This window comes from Pelobates fuscus, chromosome 7 (assembly GCF_036172605.1).
Source record: "Pelobates fuscus isolate aPelFus1 chromosome 7, aPelFus1.pri, whole genome shotgun sequence".
Taxonomy (NCBI): domain Eukaryota; kingdom Metazoa; phylum Chordata; class Amphibia; order Anura; family Pelobatidae; genus Pelobates; species Pelobates fuscus.
Window position 1 is genome coordinate 117,600,322 of NC_086323.1, and position 22,046 is coordinate 117,622,367.

The following is a 22,046-nucleotide window of genomic DNA, read 5'->3' on the forward strand; positions in this document are numbered from 1 at the left end:
CATTAAAGGGCTACTCAAACCAAAACCAGTGTTTTCAAACCTAAACAAAATAAACTCTAAAAGGCCACGTTCTCCCTGAATCCCAATCCAAAGGCAAGGAAGGTCAGGGAATATGGATTGAGGGCTGGACAGGAACAGCAGGTGGAGAAGGGCGTTCAACCATTGTCTGTCTGTGGCCAATATATTGTACTTGCTGGAATCCATTTTTGCACAGAATTGACACTGATGACACTGCTGCAGGTGGAGTTACATCTTTTCCAGCTAACAAGCTAATGTCTGTATGTGCAGCGTTCCATATAGAAAAAACACTGTGTACGTACACGCTTCAGGCACTGTAACTACTTTAAATTACTGAAGTCTTTATGGTGCTTGGACTAACTCTCTCTTTAAATGTAACCTCCTCATCAGAGAGCAGTGTGCAGCTTTTTGTGAAGGAAAGAGAAAACGTGGAAAGATGTCTTCATTAAAGGGACACTATAGTCACCTGAACAACCTTAGCTTAATGAAGCAGTTTTGGTGTATAGAACATGCCCCTGCAGCCTCACTGCTCAATCCTCTGCCATTTAGGAGTTAAATCCCTTTGTTTATGAACCCAAGTCACACCCCCCTGCATGTGACTTGCACAGCCTTCCATAAACACTTCCTGTAAAGAGAGCCTTATTTAGGCTTTCTTTATTGCAAGTTCTGTTTAATTAAGATTTTCTTATCCCCTGCTATGTTAATAGCTTGCTAGACCCTGCAAGAGCCTCCTGTATGTGATTAAAGTTCAATTTAGAGATTGAGATACAATTATTTAAGGTAAATTACATCTGTTTGAAAGTGAAACCATTTTTTTTTCATGCAGGCTCTGTCAATCATAGCCAGGGGAGGTGTGGCTAGGGCTGCATAAACAGAAACAAAGTGATTTAACTCCTAAATGACAGTGAATTGAGCAGTGAAATTGCAGGGGAATGATCTATACACTAAAACTGCTTTATGAAGCTAAAGTAATTTAGGTGACTATAGTGTTCCTTTAATTCATTGGATGTGCAGAAAACCTGTTATATAGTACATAATGTACGCTTTGTGAAATTGCCACAAATGGACAATTAAAATTCTTTAACTCTTGACCTACCCCAACTTCTCTGGCTCAGCTTTTTTTGATTATGTCTGTCTGTCTATATATCTGTCCATCCATCCTCAATATGTAAAGTCCAATGCTACTATCCAGGCCTTAAAAGTTACTTGTCACTGCAAGTCTTACTTTACTCATCAGGGTGAATTTCAATGCGCGAGTGCTAAATACTCACCAAAGGCTAGTGGAAATCTTTAGTGATGTGTGTGCGTGTGTTATTTATTTCTATTTGGCAGGGTCAGAATCCATATACAGAGGAATATACCTTATTTAGCTCACCCAAGTAGTTCATATTACATAGAGTGGGTAAAGATGTACGGATGCATTGGCTTTAGCTGCCCACAGATATTAACATGCTGGCAAAATCAGACCGTTTTTAGATTTTATGTAATCCCATTTGTTCAACTCTAATTGGATCACTTTCTTGCTGATCACAGCATATTAGAGGCATTTTGAGTGTTTGTGTCCCAGTTTCAAGCAAAAACAAAAGTACAAATCTGCCATTTCCCTTCACAGAATAATTCACCCTGGTCAGCTGTGAATTCCTTTATTTGGTTATTCTTCATCCGGTATTCCTTTAGATAAGCAATATCTAAATAGAATTAATATAGTTGGCAACTAGATGTGCACGCTTTATTTATATTTATAGCATTATTTATTTATACTTTTATTATTATTGACATTTATGTAACGCAGGGCTCGACAAATCCCAGGTCGACAAGGCGACTAGATATTTCGCCCTGGCGCCTGGGATTTTCCAGCTCTTTAATTAATATGGCCAAGGAAGCTTTGAAGGTAGCCGGCCGCCCTGAGGAATATGGAGGCGGCCGCCCTGAGTAATATGGAGGCGGCCGCCCTGAGGAACATGGAGGCGGCCGCCCTGAGGAACATGGAGGCGGCCGCCCTGAGGAACATGGAGGCGGCCGCCCTGAGGAACATGGAGGCGGCCGCCCTGAGGAACATGGAGGTAGCCGGCTGAGGCAGCATGGACATTGTAGGTGACGTGTGAGGGAGCAGTACTCTTCTTTCAGCTCCTCTCTGCTCCCTCGCGCTGTGTAATGATGCCGGGAGCAGAAATATGACATCAGTTCGGCCCGGCATCATAACCGAGAGCGCGCAGGGAGCAGAGAAGAGCTGCAAGAGGAGTACTGCTCCCTCGCACGCAGGAAGATAACAGCCCCACTGGAACCCAGGGAAAAATCCTCAAGTGGGTGTCTGAGTAAGTGTGTGTGAGTCTGTCAGTGCGTGTGTGTGTGTGTGTCTGTCAGAGTTTGTGTGTGAGCCTGTCACGTGAGTGTGTATGTGAGCCTGTCAGAGTGTGTGTGTGTGTGTGTGTGTGTGTGTGCGCGCGTGCGCGTGTTTAGGTACCTGCCCCCTCCAATCACATGAGGAAGATTTTTTTTACTCACCTCTTTTTCCATGCAGTGCTAGTTTTGCCACGGCTGGTCCCACTTCCATGCCTGAGATGATCAATCTTTATGATCTCAGTTAAACCAGTGCTTTCACTTAGGAAAGCATTGGGAGGATTTTGTGCATGCGCCGCAAATTTGCCAATCCACATTTCCTCATAGAGATGCATTAAATGAATAAAGCTCTATGTGGAACATGCAGTGCCTCCATGCAGAGCTTGGAGACACTGAACGTGGGTGCTGCACATGGTGCAGCAGTGACCCAGGACTCTCCAGTGGCCGTCTGAGCGACTGACCGCAATGTAAACACAGCCTTTTCACTGAAAATGACTGGCTCCTAACTTTTTTAGCTGGCTCCTAGATTCCAAATAAATTTGTAAATCCCTGATGTTACGTCAACGTATTCCGCTGCGCTTTTTTTTTACAATATTATAAAAGTGGGAAATTTAACAGTCAATGAGACATTTATACAATCTTACAGGAAGAATAGGTTGATGAGGACCCTATTAAAATGATCTTAGTCTAGAAAGATAAATATATATTTGCTGGGCTATTGAAGGTTGTTGAAACATTGTTTTATGACTAAGATTTTAGGATAATTTTAAAATCTTAACAGCTTCATTTATTACAGACTGATGTTTTTTTGTGTCAAAGCAAAGGTACACTAAAATTGATATTCACTAACTGGAGTAACTGCAATAAGAAAATTATTTATTCTGGCGTACTCGTGCCCCATAGGAAACTATAAAAAGCACAATGACATTAGGCATGCACTAAATGGCAGTGTATTGATGTGCGTCAGAAAAGCCATTTTAATGGTGCAGATGCTACATCTAGTGAGACAAGGTGTTCGGTCTCAGTCACCATGTGTGCTATGGCAGTAATATTAACTTTCAGTGCCTCAATGTGCTCCTATCCGCTTTTGCACTGAAAATGAAAGTAACATAACCTTATATATGCTGAGCATTTGATAACTGAAAGTCTATCAGCTCTCTCACTGAGAGCTGATCAGCTCTCTTCATAAAAAATAAATAAGTACATAAAAAAAAAAATATATATATATATATATATATATATATAGGATTCCCCTATTGTCTTAAATATAAAATAATCTATCTTTGCCATCCAGTCAAACTATTATGAGCACTATCATTGGTTGTCTTGGAAAATTAGCAGCCACAGTGCTCTGATGAGCAATTCTCCCTGTTGGGCCCCTATTATTATGCAGGGTTTAGGAGATTAGGCAGCTCTTGAGGCCTATTTAATATAGCCTCCACTCTGAATCCATGGGGTGGATATCCCTAGCATGATTGGAAGACAGCCTGTGAGCTGTGATAGTAAACATTTTTGATCTTTATCCTGACTGAGTATATGTAAATTCCAAAGTGTAACTATTACTCCACCTAGTAAATATAGCCATAAATCATGATTTAATCAGCAAATTAACCATAAATCACATATCGTCATTTTTCCATCTTATCAGCTAGCTATGGAAATGAGGCCATGTCATAAATGATATTAAGTTGTGTAATTGTAACCAAAGCCATTATGGGCCTAGCATAATTACTGTTGGTTGTTGGGAGACCTCAGCTATGATCTCACCAGTTGGATGCATAACTCACTGGCTGCACTGACAAGCCTGGATTTTCTACCATGTTAAATAAGGGGAAAAAATGTTCAGAATGCACATTTTTCAATGCATTTTAAATGATAGCAGCAAATACACAATAACTATACAAAAAATTTCACAAATCTTCCCTTGGCTCTAAAAATCTATTTTATGTTAGCTGCAAAATTGGTCTCTGCAGCTAATGAAGATCCACCAACTTTTTGCCCAGCACTTCCTTTCTTCTTTGTTCGAGCTGGCCATTGCCCAATCAAATGCTTCTCTAAGGACAAATTTCCAATCGCAACATTCTGATAGAGAGAAGTAGTTTAACTGTGATGTAAAAAAAATTAACACTATTCTGCATTTAGCCTAAAAAAAAAAGCTTGCTGGTGCACCCTACCATAATCACTAGAGTTGTTCTCACACTTGGTTTTCCTGACTTAATTTAATTCAGTGATCCTACGACATTCAGAGTGTGGTATTATGGAGTCGAACGTCTTACCGTTTACCTGAGGTTGATTTTCTTATATTTGTAGTAAAAAGCTAGATCTGCAGGAAATCTGTCTAGTATTTGGTGGCCTCTATTAAGCTCATCTTGTGGCTAATGATAACGCCTGATCCTACACCCACTTTGCTGGCAGCCTGCCATAGAATCCTGCAAAGTACAGCATCATGCTCACACACCAGTATTGTAATAGAGATCTAACTTTTTTTTTTTTTTTTTATATGGGTCCATGACCAATAAATGAAGGTATTGGATTTCTCATAGAAAAATACTCTTCCCCCCACTCAAAAAAAAGGCTTACTACTCTTTAGTATAGAACTACTTTGATACATAATAATTAGACCTTAATTACTCTGTGGCAGGAGTTCTCATTGAAAGAACATTTTATTTGTGTCATTGTGTAATAGGCTTCTACACCCGTGGTTTAAAATACATAGAACTGCTTTTAATTGTCTGCTACTTAATACCACCCCACACTGTGGCTGTAATTAACTTTGTATCGGTTATATAATGACCAATTCATTCTTCTTAAATGGTTTTTCATTGCCTCAATGAATTCTTATTGTTATTATTTACTTTGAATCCCCTTGCAAATGGCTATACTACTGCACTGAAGGTTACTTAATTTGCTGTTATTTTCGGCTCTGTCCTACTGTGATCTTTAATAGGCTCACAGCAAATCGACGGGAATCTCTTCTTCAGTGATGGGTGTAATTCATGGAAGATTATCTACTTTCATTTAAATTGACCCTTCTGCTTTACTACATATTTTATTTAAACTATGTAATACACCCTGGTGTATAATAAACACCAAAACTTAAACAGGAGAAACGTAGAGCTAAAGTAACTGTAATTAAAGGGAAACATCACTTACCAGGATTTTTTAAATTGTTTACTTATTCCCTATTTTTTTTTTATTTTTTATTATTCTTTATTTTTCGTAGTGTAGATATAAAAGGAATGAACAACGGAAAACATGTCATTGGTTCAAGCAGACATAGAGGAATAGATGCACTCTTTTTTTTTATTTTTATTTTTTTATTATTTGATATAAACAAGAACTGTATCCTTAGCCAGGAATGTGTCCTGCTTGTGAGGATTGGTTTGAGTAGCTATAGAGTGTTTTGCAAGCTAGGGGGAAAGGCTCTACTTGAATAAGCGTAGTAGAGCCTTTCTATGGTACCTATGGTAGGTTTGTGAAGGTCAAGTAGTATGGGCGACATTTTGTTATGCAGGGTTTGGAAAATTATATGTGGGGTTCTGTTGAGCCGTAGGTGGGTCAAGGAAGAGGGAGGTGTATGAGTCGGGGTAGACCCAGGTGTTGAGGTGAGTTTGCCCTTGCATTAAACGTTTTTTTGTTTTTTTTTTGGTGGGGGGGAGGGGGTTTGGTGATGTCTGAAAAATAAAATTAAATGTAGTAATCCGTTTTGCGATATGTACCTGGACTATTCCGAATCTAGATGCTTGCATCTTGTTTCTTGTTCCCCTGTCAGTTATTTTTATATGAAATATGCCCTTTCCTGTCCGAGTATCATATGAAAATAAGGTTAATCAAGCTCTGGATTTTGTATGTTTTATTCATTTGTTTAATCTCCAAAAAATAGGTTTCCCTTTAAGCTACTGCTGGAGACCTTCACCTCCTATGAGTTTTCAATTTGCAATGCATTATAATAGCTACAGCATAGCAGGTGGAGAGGAACCTATTGACTGTGCCTACTATTCTTAAACCTCTTGTATAATACTGTGGAATGCCTGCTAGTAGTAAAAAAAAGTTTACACGTGTGTTCTATTATAGAATCCAGTCATCCAAGAATGTGAATGGACTTAACAAGACAGACACCGCAACATGCAACACCAGTAAGAAATTACAATCTAGTTTTTATCTGAACACCAGTGCAAGAATAATATGTGTTCCCTTTAGCTTGTCTAATGCCCCTTTATGGAATACAATTCTGTGTTTTGTTATCTTCTGACCAATACTAATCTGTAGATGATATTGTTAGTTAATCTGTTTATTTATTCCTTGTGCGTATTGACCCCTTAGCTTCCAATGGAAAATACCTGTGCCCTAAGATCTATTTCAACCATCGGTGCTTCTCCGGACCATATCTAAACAAAGGCAGAATAGCAGAACTTCCTAAATCAGTCGGACCAGGCAGCTGTGTATTAGTCTTAAAAGAGGTGAGTATGGAACTCTGGATTCTGGCTTGGTTTAAGAGGAACTGTCAGTTTCCCAAATCCTGTTTTTCATAGCTCACTGTGCTTAATATACATATGTTAGGTGTATATTGAAATACCACCTTCTCTGTGTTTTATCTGCCCCGTCACATGATTGAAGTTTTAGGGTACAACCTTCCTTACAAGGTGTAGGTTAAAAATAGAGAAAGGGCATAACCAGGTGTATTTCCAGTCCATATCTAAATAACAAACCTGGTCTAGGAGTTAAGAAACATTCATGGCTTGCATGAACTTTGGAGTTTTCTGTGAATGTATGTATCTCCTTGGCTTGAAAAGTAATACAATTTCGCATGCCGTCCCCTAGATTTTCATTAGACTGGGAAAGCGGAACCTTTTGGGAACAAATGTGAGGTTCTATAAGCTGAAGGGTTAATAATGTCCATTGTGTTTCATGATGACAGGTCTTATCCTTGCTTATAAACGCTGCATATAAACCCAGCCGGGTGTTACGAGAACTGGAGCTTCAGGAGGAACCATTGTGGCCCCAGCATGCTGAGACAATCAAAGCCAAGTGAGTAATTGCTTTTGTTTCTGGGCATGAGATGTGCAGAAAAAAATCATAAGATATTTTCTCAAAGTGTCAAGATGGGAAAGTGGTGCAAAGTCGTTTAAATGGAATGGAATCACCAATGCAAAATCCTTTAACCATTTGTTTACATAGTTAATGACTGTCTGACTTTTAGAACTTTGTACCACTTTCCCCATCACAACATTTTGTTAAATCTTTCCCATGTATACAGCACAGGATGTCGGTTGACTTATCTAGTGCTGTAGACCATTTCTGCAAACCACAATGAGAATGAATAAAAATAAAGAAAACTACAGTATAAGTTCTCATTACAATAAATGTTTGAAGGTCAGATAATAATTACTTGCTGTCTGCTTTTGCAAGTCTTTGTCTGAATCTGGCATGGGTTGTAGTTCCTTTAAACTTGTTAGGTTAGAATAAGAAAATTACTCGTGAAAACAGGGAATTATCAAGTTAGATGATTATTGTTTTAGATTAGCAGCTGATTTTCCTCCACCATTCTGAAGGAACTCTGTGAGATTGAATGACTGCTGCACATCCAGGGGTGTATTTGCCGCGAGGCAAACAAGGCATTTGCCTTGGGCGGCATTTTCCAGGGGGCGGCAAAAAAAGCCGCCCCCAAACGCCCAGGGCAAATGCCTTGTTAGCCTTGCGGCTAACAGACATCCTGGGCTGGTGGCTGCTGGGCTGGTTGCTGGGCGGGCGGGCGGGCGGCTGGCGAGGGAGCACTTCCTCTGAGCTGTCTGCTCAGCTCCCTCGCGCGCCGCAGAGTGAGGCTGGGAGCCGGAATATGACGTCATATTCCGGCTCCGCCTCCCAGCCTCACTGTGCGGCGCGCGAGGGAGCTGAGCAGACAGCTCAGAGGAAGTGCTCCCTCGCCAGCCGCCCGCCCAGCAACCAGCCCAGCAGCCCGACCGGCAGCCCCACTAGACCCCAGGGAGAGGGAGAACCCCCCCAGCATTCCCAAAGGTAAGGAGGCTGGGGGGGTAAATTAAAAAAAAAATGAGTTAATGTGAGTGAGTGTGTCTGTTAGTGTGTGTGTGTCTGTCAGTGTGTGTGAGTGTGTCTGACTGTGTGTGTCTGTTAGTGTGTGTGTGTGTGTGTGTCTGTTAGTGTGTGTGTGTGTGTGTCTGTTAGTGTGTGTGAGTGTGTCTGTTAGTGTGTGTGTGTCTGTTAGTGAGTGTGAGAGTGTGTGTGAGTGTGTCTGACTGTGTGTGTCTGTTGGTGTGTGTTAGTGTGTGTGAGTGTGTCTGTTAATGTGTGTCTGTTAGTGAGTGTGAGTGTGTCTGTTTGTCTGTTAGAGTGTGTGTGTGTGAGAGTGTGTCTGTGTGTGAGTGTGTCTGTGTGTGAGTGTGTCTGTGTGTGAGTGTGTCTGTGTGTGAGTGTGTCTGTGTGTGAGTGTGTCTGTGTGTGAGTGTGTCTGTGTGTGAGTGTGTCTGTGTGTGAGTGTGTCTGTTAGTGAGTGTGTCTGTTAGTGAGTGTGTCTGTTAGTGAGTGTGTCTGTTAGTGAGTGTGTCTGTTAGTGAGTGTGTCTGTTAGAGTGTGTGTGTGTCTGACTGTGTGTGTCTGTTAGTGTGTGTATGTCAGTGTGTGTGAGTGTGTCTGTTAGTGAGTGTGTGAGTGTGTCTGTTAGCAGCTAACAGACACACTCACTAACAGACACTCACACACACTGACATACACACACTAACAGACACACACACTAACAGACACACACACTAACAGACACACTCACTAACAGACACACTCACTAACAGACACACTCACTAACAGACACTCACACACACTGACATACACACACTAACAGACACACACACTAACAGACACACACACTAACAGACACACTCACTAACAGACACACTCACTAACAGACACACTCACTAACAGACACACTCACACACAGACACACTCATACACTCACACACACACACTGACAGATACGCATCCATTAGCTAACAGTTAGCTAATGGATGCGTATCTGTCAGTGTGTGTGTATTTAGAAGGCGGGGGAAGGGTTGGGTGGGGGTGGCGGGGGGGGGGGGTTGGGGGTGAGGGGGGCGCCTGAGTTTTGTCCTGCCTAGGGCAGCACAAAACCAGGATACACCCCTGTGCACATCGTGACCTGTGTTACAGATTTATTATTTCTGCTCTTTGTCCAATCTGTGGAGTAAAAGTATTGCATGTTTTCACACTTTATTGGTTGGTGATTCATATTACGACAACACTTCTTCAATGATCACAGACAAGGTAAGGTGCAATCAATGTGCAAGTTAAACACATTCTTACAATTGCTGTATTGAGCAATTCGTACCTTTTACAGAAAAATGTTCTGCTACATTATATTGGCAAAGAAAAGGACCAGTAGCTATGGAAACTGTAATCGTGAGGTTTTTCGATCACTTGAGTGATGTTACACGTTGCCATTACATGTTTACTATTGTTATAACATGACATTTATTTAATGCTGTTTGTATTTTTGACTTTGGTACAACCTATTGTATTATAGCTCAAGGATGTATGTCATTTTAGTTCCAGGTTTATTTTTTATCAGTGTTTTACATGTACTGAGGCCTTTCTGTCTTTTATATTATAAGTGATTTTGTACTTACCCCTACAATTCTAAAATTCCATTGTCTTCCTATGCAATAACGCACTTTGTTCTTGCCTTCAAAGCTCTCTTCCACTACTACATCTAGACTAAAAGATGTCCTGCTTCCTGTTCTAGGTCTTCGAAATGTACTGCATCTCAACATTTGCCCAAACCCAAACTAAAGCTTAATCCTATATCGTGTGCTACAATTATAATTTATCTATATTAATAAAGAAGCTTAATTGGAAATTAAAAGCATCTCACTACATGTCAAAGATTGAAACCTGTTCCATCCGCACAAAGTGACATAATCTTGAATAAGGTCAAAGTCACTTTCATAATGTGAGATGTTAGAAGCTATTCTCCATGGCTGTATGATATAGAGGTATTTTCCTAGAAATCTTAGAACAGAAGTGTTATCTCCCTAATCAAGGCATTGGATTTTGATATATTTAGCAATGTGCACATTGTGACCTGTGTAGAAATGTGCCAGTTTTGTTTTATGAACACCTGGTGTTGTTTTGAACTTGGACACCCTTATCCTTTCACAGCAGAAGTTGGACACCAATCTTTTATCTAGACTTCCTGGTGTAGTCATGATGCCTGCTTGGCGTTTTTCAGATATAAAGGCAAAACATATCGTGCCACAGTAGAGCTGGTGAGAACGTCAGACTGTGTACCAGAGTTCTGCCGGAAAACCTGCATCAGACTGGAATGCTGTCCCAACCTGTTTGGGCCACTAATGGTGCTGGACCAGTGCTCTGAGAACTGTTCTGTGTTGACCAAGACCAAATACAGTAAGTACTGTTCATATTGTGTTTCCAGTAGCTCTCTGCCAGAAAGAGTGTTGCAGTACGTTTGTCTGTACATTAGATTGTAGGCAGAACTGTAAACGTCTCTGTAAGATGTATATTGGCATGCTATGTATTTAGCAAAGTTAGCAGTAACTGCAACAGCCAAGATCATTAATCTGGCACTGCTAAATATTTAGTTTTTATTTATTATTTTATTTTATAACTTTGTGTATTTCTCTTCATTTCCTCTTTATTGCTCTTTGGCAATCCCTACACTGTTTCGATTTTAACCATTTTTTTCTAGAGGGTAGCTTTATCTACAGATCAGTGTGGTATTTTGTGGTTGTTTTGTGGAATCATTGTGCAAATATTTTTCAGAGTCCCTCTCGGGAATATGTCCTCTTTGTCATTCAATTCATTTATAAGTGAGGTGTACATGTCTGCTTCACCACAAAGAAGACCTTACTCAAGTTCAGAACTAAGTAACTTTAAATATTGTGTACCCTTTCCATGGCACTGAGAAATGATACCTTATGGTGTACTCCAAGAAAAATTAGCCTTCTTTTTGTTTTTGTTTTTTTTCATGAGTTGTTTTTTTTTTTTTTTTATATCCACAACCATTGGAGTGATAGCATGTAGAGAATCTCAGGTCTCTATAGTGTAATCATGCATTCCAAAACAAAGAAATCGGGAGATCTCTTAATGTAGGAACATAGGGGAGACGCGCAGGTCTTGAATCTGAAGTAGCCCAGTAATCAGTATAGTAGTATAATATGTTAAACATATATCTTATACATGTAATAGTTTCCTCGGTATCCAAGGTTAGACCTTGGGGAGTGATAAAGTCAATGCACGGCTATTAGGTTGTTTCTTTTCTTTAATCCAAGAAATGCGGGTGGAATGTAAACGTATTAAACTGTCTGATAGTAAATGAAATCCAGAGGCTAAAGAAAGTAAGCAGGATTGGCACCATCTTAGTATATTTATACATGCAAAATGGGAAGACTACTATTGAGTGTTTTCCATGAATAGATTATAGGATAACCCTATATATACGAGCACTCATTTAATAAAAGCTCTGTGCGAGATTTTGGTCCACACATCAGGATGTTTCTATATCTGTGTGTATATGAATGTGATACAATATGAAAGAAGAAAAACATGTTCTCTGTTACTTAGTAACTCAGAGCTTCCTGTCGCTGGCTGTTTGTCACATTAAATAATTTATTTTTCTCTAAGAAACAGTTCTGGCAAGAGAACCCATGCAGGTACCTCCCCTCCCATAATTAAAATTCTGGTTACGGCTTGAGGTCATACATTTAGCAGTGACGATAAGAACTGGAATAGTAAATGAGGGGAGTAAAACAATCTGTAATGAAGTTGTGCGATGATATAGGGTGGTATCTGTCTGGTTACTGATAAGGTAAATGGTTTTTGTATACGTGCTTATTTATAATTGGCATCTTTTGTATTGTTGCCTTTAGCTCATTATTATGGAAAGCGGCGTGGGCGAAACCTTAGCAGTCCATCCGGCATACTGCGCAGCATCGAGGCTGCTTTAAAGAAACCTGCTAAGAAGAGAAAGAGAAGAAAACAATTCTTTGTTCACAAAAAGAAGCGTTCATCTACGTCTGTAGATAACACCCCTGCAGGGAGTCCACAGGTAGGGGACACTAGCCGAATTCTAACTTCGTGGAAATGGCTCTAGAGCCACGTATTGTTATTTTTAATTGGGGAAATTAGAGCTAAAGCCCCCTCTCATTTCTAAACCATGTATGTGCCATAAAAATATTATAGGGCATTGAAAAGTGCTAAACATTATTATTATTGCCATTTATATAGCGCCAACAGATCCCGTAGCGCATATCACCCTGTAACATGAATGTTGTGTAAGCTTGCCATCTGGCATTTGTTGGACTACAACTCTCATCACCATTAATTTACCAGCTGTTTACCCAAACCTGACCTTGAAGAAATCATAGATGTGCCTATTCTTGTTGTACCTGCATTTTTGCATTTCATTGTCTGGTTATCAGTCTGTCCTTGACTGGCTAATCACAATTGGTGACGTCCTCAGGACCACAATCTAGTTTAGGTCCATGAGTTGGTCTTGGTGCCATGTTCCTGGCTAACCCTGCAACTGAAAACATTGCTGTTCTTCAGTAACGGCAATTATTACATTGCAGTGTTAACATACCCCTAGAGGCTCTCTCCCGGACAACCACTAGAGGTACTTCTACCGCAATAGCAGAGTTAAACCCAGCTTCCTATAGGGAAACATTGGATTGGCTGAGATCATCAACACTGATGATCTCAGCCAAAGAGGTGGAGCGGAATTGTGGATACCAATACAACTATGTCTGAAAGGCCAGTAAATCTCACCTTTCAAACCTCACACGGTGGGGGGACACTAAAATAGGTAGTTTAAAACTGTAGCGCTAGAAATAAATGTTCCTTTAAAGTTATGTACAAGGTCACATAACTTGTTCCTTTAAAGTTATGTACACAGTACTGGAGACCCTATCTTCAGAAGGATATTGATACCTTAGAAAGAGTTCAAAGAAGGGCTACTAAACTGGTTCATGGATTGCAGGATAAAACTTACCAGGAAAGGTTAAAGGATCTTAACATGTATAGCTTGGAGGAAAGACGAGACAGGGGGGATATGATAGAAACATTTAAATACATAAAGGGAATCAACACAGTAAAGGAGGAGACTATATTTAAAAGAAGAAAAACTACCACAACAAGAGGACATAGTCTTAAATTAGAGGGACAAAGGTTTAAAAATAATATCAGGAAGTATTACTTTACTGAGAGGGTAGTGGATGCATGGAATAGACTTACAGCTGAAGTGGTAGTGCTTAACACAGTAAAGGAGTTTAAGCATGCGTGGGATAGGCATAAGGCTATCCTAACTATAAGATAAGGCCAGGGACTAATGAAAGTATTTAGAAAATTGGGCAGACTAGATGGGCCGAATGGTTCTTATCTGCCGTCACATTCTATGTTTCTATGTCCCTACCTTGCTTCAAAAACACATTGAGGACCATAGACTTCTTAAAGGAACACTATAGTCACCTAAGTTACTTTAGCTAAATAAAGTAGTTTTAGTGTATAGATCATTCCCCTGCAATTTCACTGCTCAATTCACTGTCATTTAGGAGTTAAATCACTTTGTTTCTGTTTATGCAGCCCTAGCCACACCTCCCCTGGCTATGATTGACAGAGCCTGCATGAAAAAAAAAACTGGTTTCACTTTCAAGCAGATGTAATTTACCTTAAATAATTGTATCTCAATCTCTAAATTGAACTTTAATCACATACAGGAGGCTCTTGCGGGGCCTAGCAAGCTATTAACATAGAGGGGGTTAAGAAAATCTTAATTAAACATAACTTGCAATAAAGAAAGCCTAAATAGGGCTCTCTTTACAGGAAGTGTTTTTGGAAGGCTGCGCAAGTCACATGCAGAGAGGTGGGACTAGGGTTCATAAACAAAGGGATTTAACTCCTAAATGGCAGAGGATTGAGCAGTGAGGCTGCAAGGGCATGTTCTATACACCAAAACTGCTTCATTAAGCTAAAGTTGTTCAGGTGACTATACTGTCCCTTTAATACTTTCCAGTCAGGATATAGAACAGAAAAAAAATTATCTGAAACAAATTTCATTAAATTCAGGAATTACATGTGATAGCTTAACTGCAAAGATGCTGCTTTTTTCTTTTCCCTTCTATCTGTCCCATTTGGCTTTATATGCCACACATTGATATAAATCCACTAATAAACCATCAAACTTTACTGTACAGGAAAATCTTTTCCTGTTTCAGGAATCCTAGTGCTTTCATAGTGTCATGCTGGAAGTTAATCAAATCCACATATTCACATTCTTATTGTCTGCTGGCCTCACATCTTCCCAAGTGCATTTTTTTTTACCATAAATCTGTGATGTCATTTCCCAGAAATGCTGTTGGCTTCAACTTTCATTTACTCTTATTTTATAAGGAAATAATATTTAGTTTCAAACTTTTTTTATTACCAAGGTTTTTTTTAATTTTCGGCAAATATAGGGATCATAAACAATACATATTAAGTTAGCCAAATATAAAATTAGACGCACGCAATATGTTTTGTTTATAGGAATATCACAGCAAAAGTCGAAAATAGAACAAAATGAAACAAATAAAACATTCCTAATAAAACAAGGTAGACCATATATCCAGCTCTAATTTATTTGAAATTGAAGCATCATAGGGGAGAGTTAACCAGGTTTGTTAATTTGTATTTTTTTCTGCCTTTTTGTTCTTTCTCCTTCTTCCATTTTTTTTTCCTCTCCTCCTCTCCCCTTTTCTTTTTCCCTTTTTTATTATAGAGGGTCGGTATGTTTATGCTAGAGGTGTTTGGCCTGCTATAACTCTAACTCTAGCAAGGTACCAGTCCATAATTTCAAGTCGATTTAATTCTGGATTGGATAGATTTATCCAAAGAACCAATATAAGGTTGCCAATTTAGAAAATAATGGCGTCAAATTGATTTTTTTTTTTTTTTTATGAGGCTTCCCTCCAATCCATATTAGATAGAAAATAAATTTTAGTGTGCATCAATGATAATGTAGGTAATGAGGGGTCAATCCAGTGATGTCATATATATACACTAGTATACGTAAGTGCTGCAGACAGGATTATATCTGTTCATTTTGGAACGTTTTGATATGTCTGCTGATATCCGCAATGTTGCTTGTGGTGGAGAAATATGAAACGGTCTATCCAGTAATCAAGTTATCTCACACAACCACAGGTCTGCTCCGTAAAGGTTTTAGCTGATTGTTTGAAGTGTGGGGCTGACGAAGCAGAACATTACCGAAGGGGCAGTGGGCGAGGGGGCCGGCGGAGGAGCCTAAGAGCCCAGAGGACTACTGTGTCATGGTTCTCATATTTTGTGGAATACCTTAGTATTTCCCCTCACTCTAGCTGTCAAGTCATCCATCAAATAAGTCTCTTTGATTCAGTTTATTACGCTTGCAGTGTGGGGTATTTCCTGTTTTAGCCATGTGTATGCTATAGCACGTTGTGCCGCCAATGTGATTTTATGTAGCAACGTTTGTTCTTTATGGGTCCACCCGTCAATTGATCTATTTAGAAGATATACCCATGGTTCTAGTTGCGGTGCTCTGGAGTCAATAGTGTTTTTATAGCCCTCCAGAATGACTTGACATGTAGGCACTCCCACCACATCTGTAGGTACGTCCTCTTCTCCCCACAGTCCCTCTAGCACACGTCCGTTGTGGATTTGTGCATTTGATATAGTTTGACCGGGGTCGCGTACCATCGGAATATCATCTTAAACTATTGTTCCTGTAGGGTGATGCATACGGATGTCGTGCTTTTGGCCTCCCAGATCTCCTGCCATTCTACTCCCTCCAGTTCCTCTTCCAAATCTTTTTTCCCACTGGTCAGTGTATGGGAGAACAGAGCATTCCCCTGTCTCAGTGCAAAAGTGGGTGTAGAGTATTGTGATCAAGCCCCTAGGGATTATGTCCGATATGCGTTCGAAGAACATCAGTGGTTGTTTCGCGGCCTCTTATGCGAGACTGTCTGGCAAAGTCTCTGACCTGCAGGTACCGGTGTAAAGTGGTGTCCTTGTTTGAGCTTGTGAAATGGAATAAGTTCCTCCTATGGTAAATCTGGTGTATCCTCTGAATTCCCGCTCCTTCTAGGTTTCTGAAATATATTTATTGATACTTAACTTAGATCTAAACAAAATTTATTTTTATAAGCATGGCCATATATTCAGTAGTGAAATTGCCTACACACCCATTATTTAATTCTTCCACTTGATGGAACAGTGAATCTTGCAGGTGTATATGGTAGCAAGAAAAAAACATCTAAAATGATATGATGTATTCAGAAAATTCACTAATTTTTTATGTTTATGTGGTGACAAATAATTTGGAGTTTTTATTGAAGGTTACTTTTAGCTAGAGAGATGAGGTCTCCATTAATATATATGTATTTATCTCTGCCTAGTTGAAGGCTAACCAAGTTGTATCTATCCAGCTGTTGTGAACTACATATCCCATGATGCTTGGCCAAACAGGTGCTTTTGTGCAGTTTCACCATAGCAAGAATTCCACCATTTGATCATCCTTTGGTTAAATGTCACTTGTATGTACTCACTGGATTCTCCTCTTATTAAAGGGAAGTGGCGACGAAGAGGAAGATGAGGGTGATGAATACTCACCCAGTGAAGAGAGTATCCAGGAACATCAAGAAGGATCTGAGATTTCAGGAAAGGGATCTGGTTCCACCTCTCCTACCCGGAGTGAAAACTCACTGTCCTCTGAAAAGAAAAGGAAACATTGGTTTTCTGATCATGACAAACGTGTCATTACCAAGGTAAATGTGGTCCTAGTGATTCCTAACTAGTCCTGGATTCCACTTCAGTATTTAGGTGATTTCCTGTTCTATTCCCGTGGAGACATTGACAAAACCTAGACTCTTGATCAAGTTAATAACAGTGCTTTTAATTTTCTGGTAAAATGGAGAATCAATTTTTTTTTTTTTAAATGGTAGTGATATATTTTATTGGCTAACAAGAGGGATATTTTGCAAGCTTTCAAGACCTTAAGATCCCTTTATCAGGCAAATGCACTGGTCACGGAAGCCGGGGGCCCATCAGTTGGTCCATGAACTGGGCCACCCAGTAGGCATGTATTATCAGGGGACCTTTAACAGCGCAACCAGGACTGGCAGTTTAGCGGTGCTGTGAGGAGGTTTGTACAGGTCATTTCCCAACAGAGCTGCATGGGAAGCGAAAAGAGGAGGCACAGAGAGCAGGGGGAGAGAGAGATCACACATGATCAAGACTCCCATCAGCTTCAGTTAGCACCTGCTGCCGCCAGTGGACCCCAAGGAAGCCCCTCTCCTGCACCCAAAGTATATGTAAAATGATCTGTATATGTTTTCATATGTATGTGTGCATATATGCCAACATTCAATTGTCAACAAAAATGCACCCCTGCAGTCAAACTCCTACACCACATACAAATGCATCCCTGTATTAAAATGGCAACAGTATATACAAACACACTGCTGCAATTAAACACTACGCACAAACACAACCCCTGTATTCAAGTGGCAATACCAGACACAAACACATGCTTGCATTCAAGCGCCAGCACTAAATACAAGACCACCCTTGCATTTAAACAACAACACTACACACAAATACAACCCTATAGTCACACAACATATATACTCAGTACAAAAACATGCTTACGTTTAAAACCTCAAACACTGCTCACAAATACAACCGTGTTTGGATGGGCAAATGGTAGATCACAGCTAGCTAAGCATTGGTGGGGGGATCTAGGATCCTCTTTACGTTAGCATAAGTTGCTAAACATACTGAACTCGAATTACTAAAACTCGTAGGTTATGGTGAAGATTGTATCGGCCATTCCCACAAAATATTCTGTAAATAGCAGGTAAAGACAACTGGTTCATGTGACCACTTGTAATCTGCTGTATTCCAAGGAGACCACCATTAAGATTTACTCGGGAGAATTAAAAAAAACATACAAACAAATACAACCTTTCCTGAAAAACCAAAACAAAAAAACAAATAAACTGTTTCTAAAGTTCTTACACAGCAGTAACTTCTTTTAGACAGTAGATGGCCACGTAACCTATCTTTTTATTGATACACATAAATAGTAACTGGTGCTTCTTTTTCTTCCAGGATATTAAAATTGAGTTAACTGAGCCATTGACACTTGACAGTAATCCACTGGACTGGAACATCACTGATGTCATGAATTATATTAAATCTACAGACTGCGCTCACCTGGCACGACTCTTCCAAGAACAGGTATGATCATTGCCTGAAATATATCAGGCTTATCACTTCCTCAAATCATTGCCAATTGTTACCATGACTCAGGTGTTCCCCAGGTTAGCATTGAGTGTACATTTTCCGGAGCACAGCATTTGAAGAATTTTTACGGGCTTATAAGATCAGTAAGCAGTCTTTTGTACTAATCTGGGCAGCAAATTGCATGGCGTGGTTATTTCCAATGGTGACTTGCAAGTGCTCATCAGGTTTCTGGGCAACAAGTAAGAATTTTTGATTTTAGTTGTTCAGAGTTACAAGCTTATGAGTCATTTTGTTTATGAGAAATTGTCATCCATATATTTTAATGCTGCGATGGGATGCGATTTCTTTAAAATAAAAAAAAAAAACCTGTACAATGGAATAATGATAGGTAGGATATTAGAAGAACAAATAAAAGACAAAGAGCAGTTGAGTCTGTTTTTTTGTTTTTTTGGGGGGGGCGGTGGGGGTGGGGGTTTGCTTGTAAGAATCAATGGAAACCCATACAATGAGAACACTTTATAGATGATAATACAGGATTGTTTAGCAAGCATCCTATCCACTAGTGGTTTAACAGCAGAGGGACAGTTTTGCAATGCATGAGAAAGGGGAGAAGGGATCCGAATTAAGGATGGCTTTTTTAGTAGAGCCTATACCAGGTTCATGCAATCATAAAGGGTCACTATAGTCACCAGAACAACTACCGCATAATGTAATTGTTCTGGTAAGTATAGACAGTCCCTGCAGGCTTTTTCATGTAAACCCTGTCTTTTCAGTAACAACGCAGTGTTTACATTGCTGCCTAAGAATACCTCTAGTGGCCCATCCTCAGAGATGTTCAGCGTCTCCACGCCCTGCATGGAGACGCTGAACGTTCCCCATAGAGATTCCCCCGTCCCACCTCCTTGATAAGATCCTCAGAATTGACCATCTCACCCAATCCCATGCTTTCCTATGGGAAAGCATTGTGATTGGCAGAGATCATCAATTCTGATAATGCCAGCCAAAGAGGCAGATCAGGGGCTGGGCCAGATGCTAGAAGCCTTGGATGGCATTGGAAAAAGGTGGGTAAATTGCCTTTCTAACCCCAGGGGTGGTTTTAGTACTATAGTATCATTAATATACGTTTGTGTTCCTGATGCTATAGTGCCGCTTTAAGCACTTCCGATGCTGTGGTTTACATTTCCCATAATGTTGGTAAAGCATCAGGGGAGATGTTCACAACAACCAGAGTGCCGAAGATTGCATTCCCATTCCATTAACCCACACTTACAATGCATTAATTGCTTAACTAATCATGGCCTACAACAGAGAAGGGAAAATCCCCAGTGTTATATTGCAAAACTGAATCTAAATAAATAGTTTACATTTGCATTGTGGATTACCAGACAAGATGATGTCTGCTTTGAACACTACCCAGTATATAGAACAGATTGTGAACATTAAGATCAGTTGATTGTAGGTGATTGAAATGAAATGATTGATTGGATTAATATACATGGGAATAGTTTGCTAATCCTAGGAGAAATGTGATTTCAGAGTCAAGACGGGATGCCTTCTTTTTGTGGCATGAATGGCAATCACTTCAAATTGAGTTTTTCCCCTTCTTTTGGATCAACCGCATGAAAATAATGTGTGGAAGGTTTTATATATGACTATTATGTAACTACCTGGGTGGAATGATGGGTTTTGCACAAATAAACCAATGAATGTGAAGACGGCAGCATTTAAAAACTAAAGAGGGGGTAGCCAGTGAGTAGCAGCTGTAGAGTTAATGTAGCATTTAAAGTACATATGCCTTTGGACAATTGGCTGATTTTAAAATTTGCATAAATACATGAATGCCATTCAATTGTCAAACTAACACTAAATGCACAGAATTAGCTTCTTTTTTTTTTTTTTTTGCTTTTTTTCTAAATTCCATTCTTCTTTTCCAGGAAATAGATGGCAAGGCTCTGCTACTGCTCACCCTACCTGCTGTTCAGGAATGCATGGAGCTCAAGCTTGCCATGGCTATAAAGCTGTGCTACCACATCGAAAGAGTTAAACTGGCATTTTACCAAAGCCTATCCAGTTAACACGGCTCAATCCTATCCTGCTACAGGGGAAATGGAAACACAGCTGACAGGACAGGCTGGCCTATACGAGGGCCCATGCAAGGTCTACTAGCCTTAAGTGATTTGCACTTTTAGAAGATTGTCGCCCTGTTTACAAATCTTTGTAGTATTTCCGTCCATGTTTTTGGAAAAGTTCAAGGGGCTTTGTACCAAGACATTTCCACATAACTTTACCTTATTATTAAACAGTTGTTAAACACCCTGTGTTTAAAAGCCGAGGGTCGTTTAATAGACTAAGCTCGAGTTCTATTCAATAAACAGTTCGAGTTGAAACTCGACTTGAAGACGTGAAGCCAAATAGCAGATTTCTGAAATAATAGCCAACTTATTTGTAACTTTGTTATTTTGGCCTCACGTTAGTTTTAACTCATCTCACCTCACTGTTTAGTGAATTGATGGATAGTTATGTCTGGTAATAATGGGCACAGAATGGCATCCTTATAACTTAGGATTTTACAAACCTCAGGCAGGGAGTCGTATTCCTGAGTTACGTTCCTGCTGATTTCTTAACTTTTTGAAGATTTTATATAGAACTTTAAGGATGTGCCTCTTCCCAAGTTTATAATAAAATAATGCTGCATCCTAAATGCTCCAAACCCTCTCAAAGTCTCTATTGGACCCTGTAATTCAATAAAAGACAACCTGCAATGGACTGGATGCTAATAACAAATTTTGCAGTTTAACAACTTTAAGCGGGCCTGGTACTATTAACATCTACTGTCACAAATTTCACGCAAAGCACTTTTTGAAATATAGTACAATTCTTTTTGTTCCCTAGTCAGAGTGTGTGCCTTTAACACACATATAAACATATTTATATTTAATAATTTTATTTTATTTACGACAGGTATACATTGTCTTGAATTTGAAAAGGCATTACAAAATTATGATATGTAATCTAGTAAATGAATTTTCTAGGATTTTTTTTTAGCATTTTAATTTACAAATTATTGCAGGCCTTTGTTCGAAAAAATGAGGAAGGAGCAAATGAGAGCATATAAAGCTATATACATTTTCGTTTGGTTTTTTTTCCTCTATTCAAAAGGCATACTGAATTTTTTTTTTATATATATATATATATATATATTCTGTAAGGTTTTTTTTTTTTTTTTTTTACTTTTCATTACCTAATAATGCCTGCCTGGTCACAAATGTTAACAACCAAACAAAACTTAATTTGAGTTTAGATCAGTTTTTTAATTTGTTTTTTTTTTAACTGGAAATGTGGAAATGCTAAGATGCATAGTTTTGGATTTAAATAGAAGACTCTTA

At 39.4% G+C, this 22,046-nt stretch overlaps 1 protein-coding gene across 1 annotated transcript in view; it reads left to right on the forward strand.

The window, feature by feature from the left end:
* Positions 1-21,827, forward strand: part of SFMBT1 (Scm like with four mbt domains 1) — a 97,259-nt gene extending 75,432 nt beyond the window's left edge. Inside the window, exons 14-21 of the mRNA XM_063426490.1 lie at positions 6,433-6,494; positions 6,682-6,818; positions 7,277-7,386; positions 10,616-10,791; positions 12,273-12,451; positions 16,983-17,180; positions 18,526-18,654; positions 20,595-21,827. Coding sequence (XP_063282560.1) covers positions 6,433-6,494; positions 6,682-6,818; positions 7,277-7,386; positions 10,616-10,791; positions 12,273-12,451; positions 16,983-17,180; positions 18,526-18,654; positions 20,595-20,735 — 1,132 coding nt within the window. The 3' untranslated portion in view covers positions 20,736-21,827. The remainder of the gene's footprint in view (positions 1-6,432; positions 6,495-6,681; positions 6,819-7,276; positions 7,387-10,615; positions 10,792-12,272; positions 12,452-16,982; positions 17,181-18,525; positions 18,655-20,594) is intronic.
* The last annotated feature ends 219 nt before the right edge of the window (positions 21,828-22,046 follow it).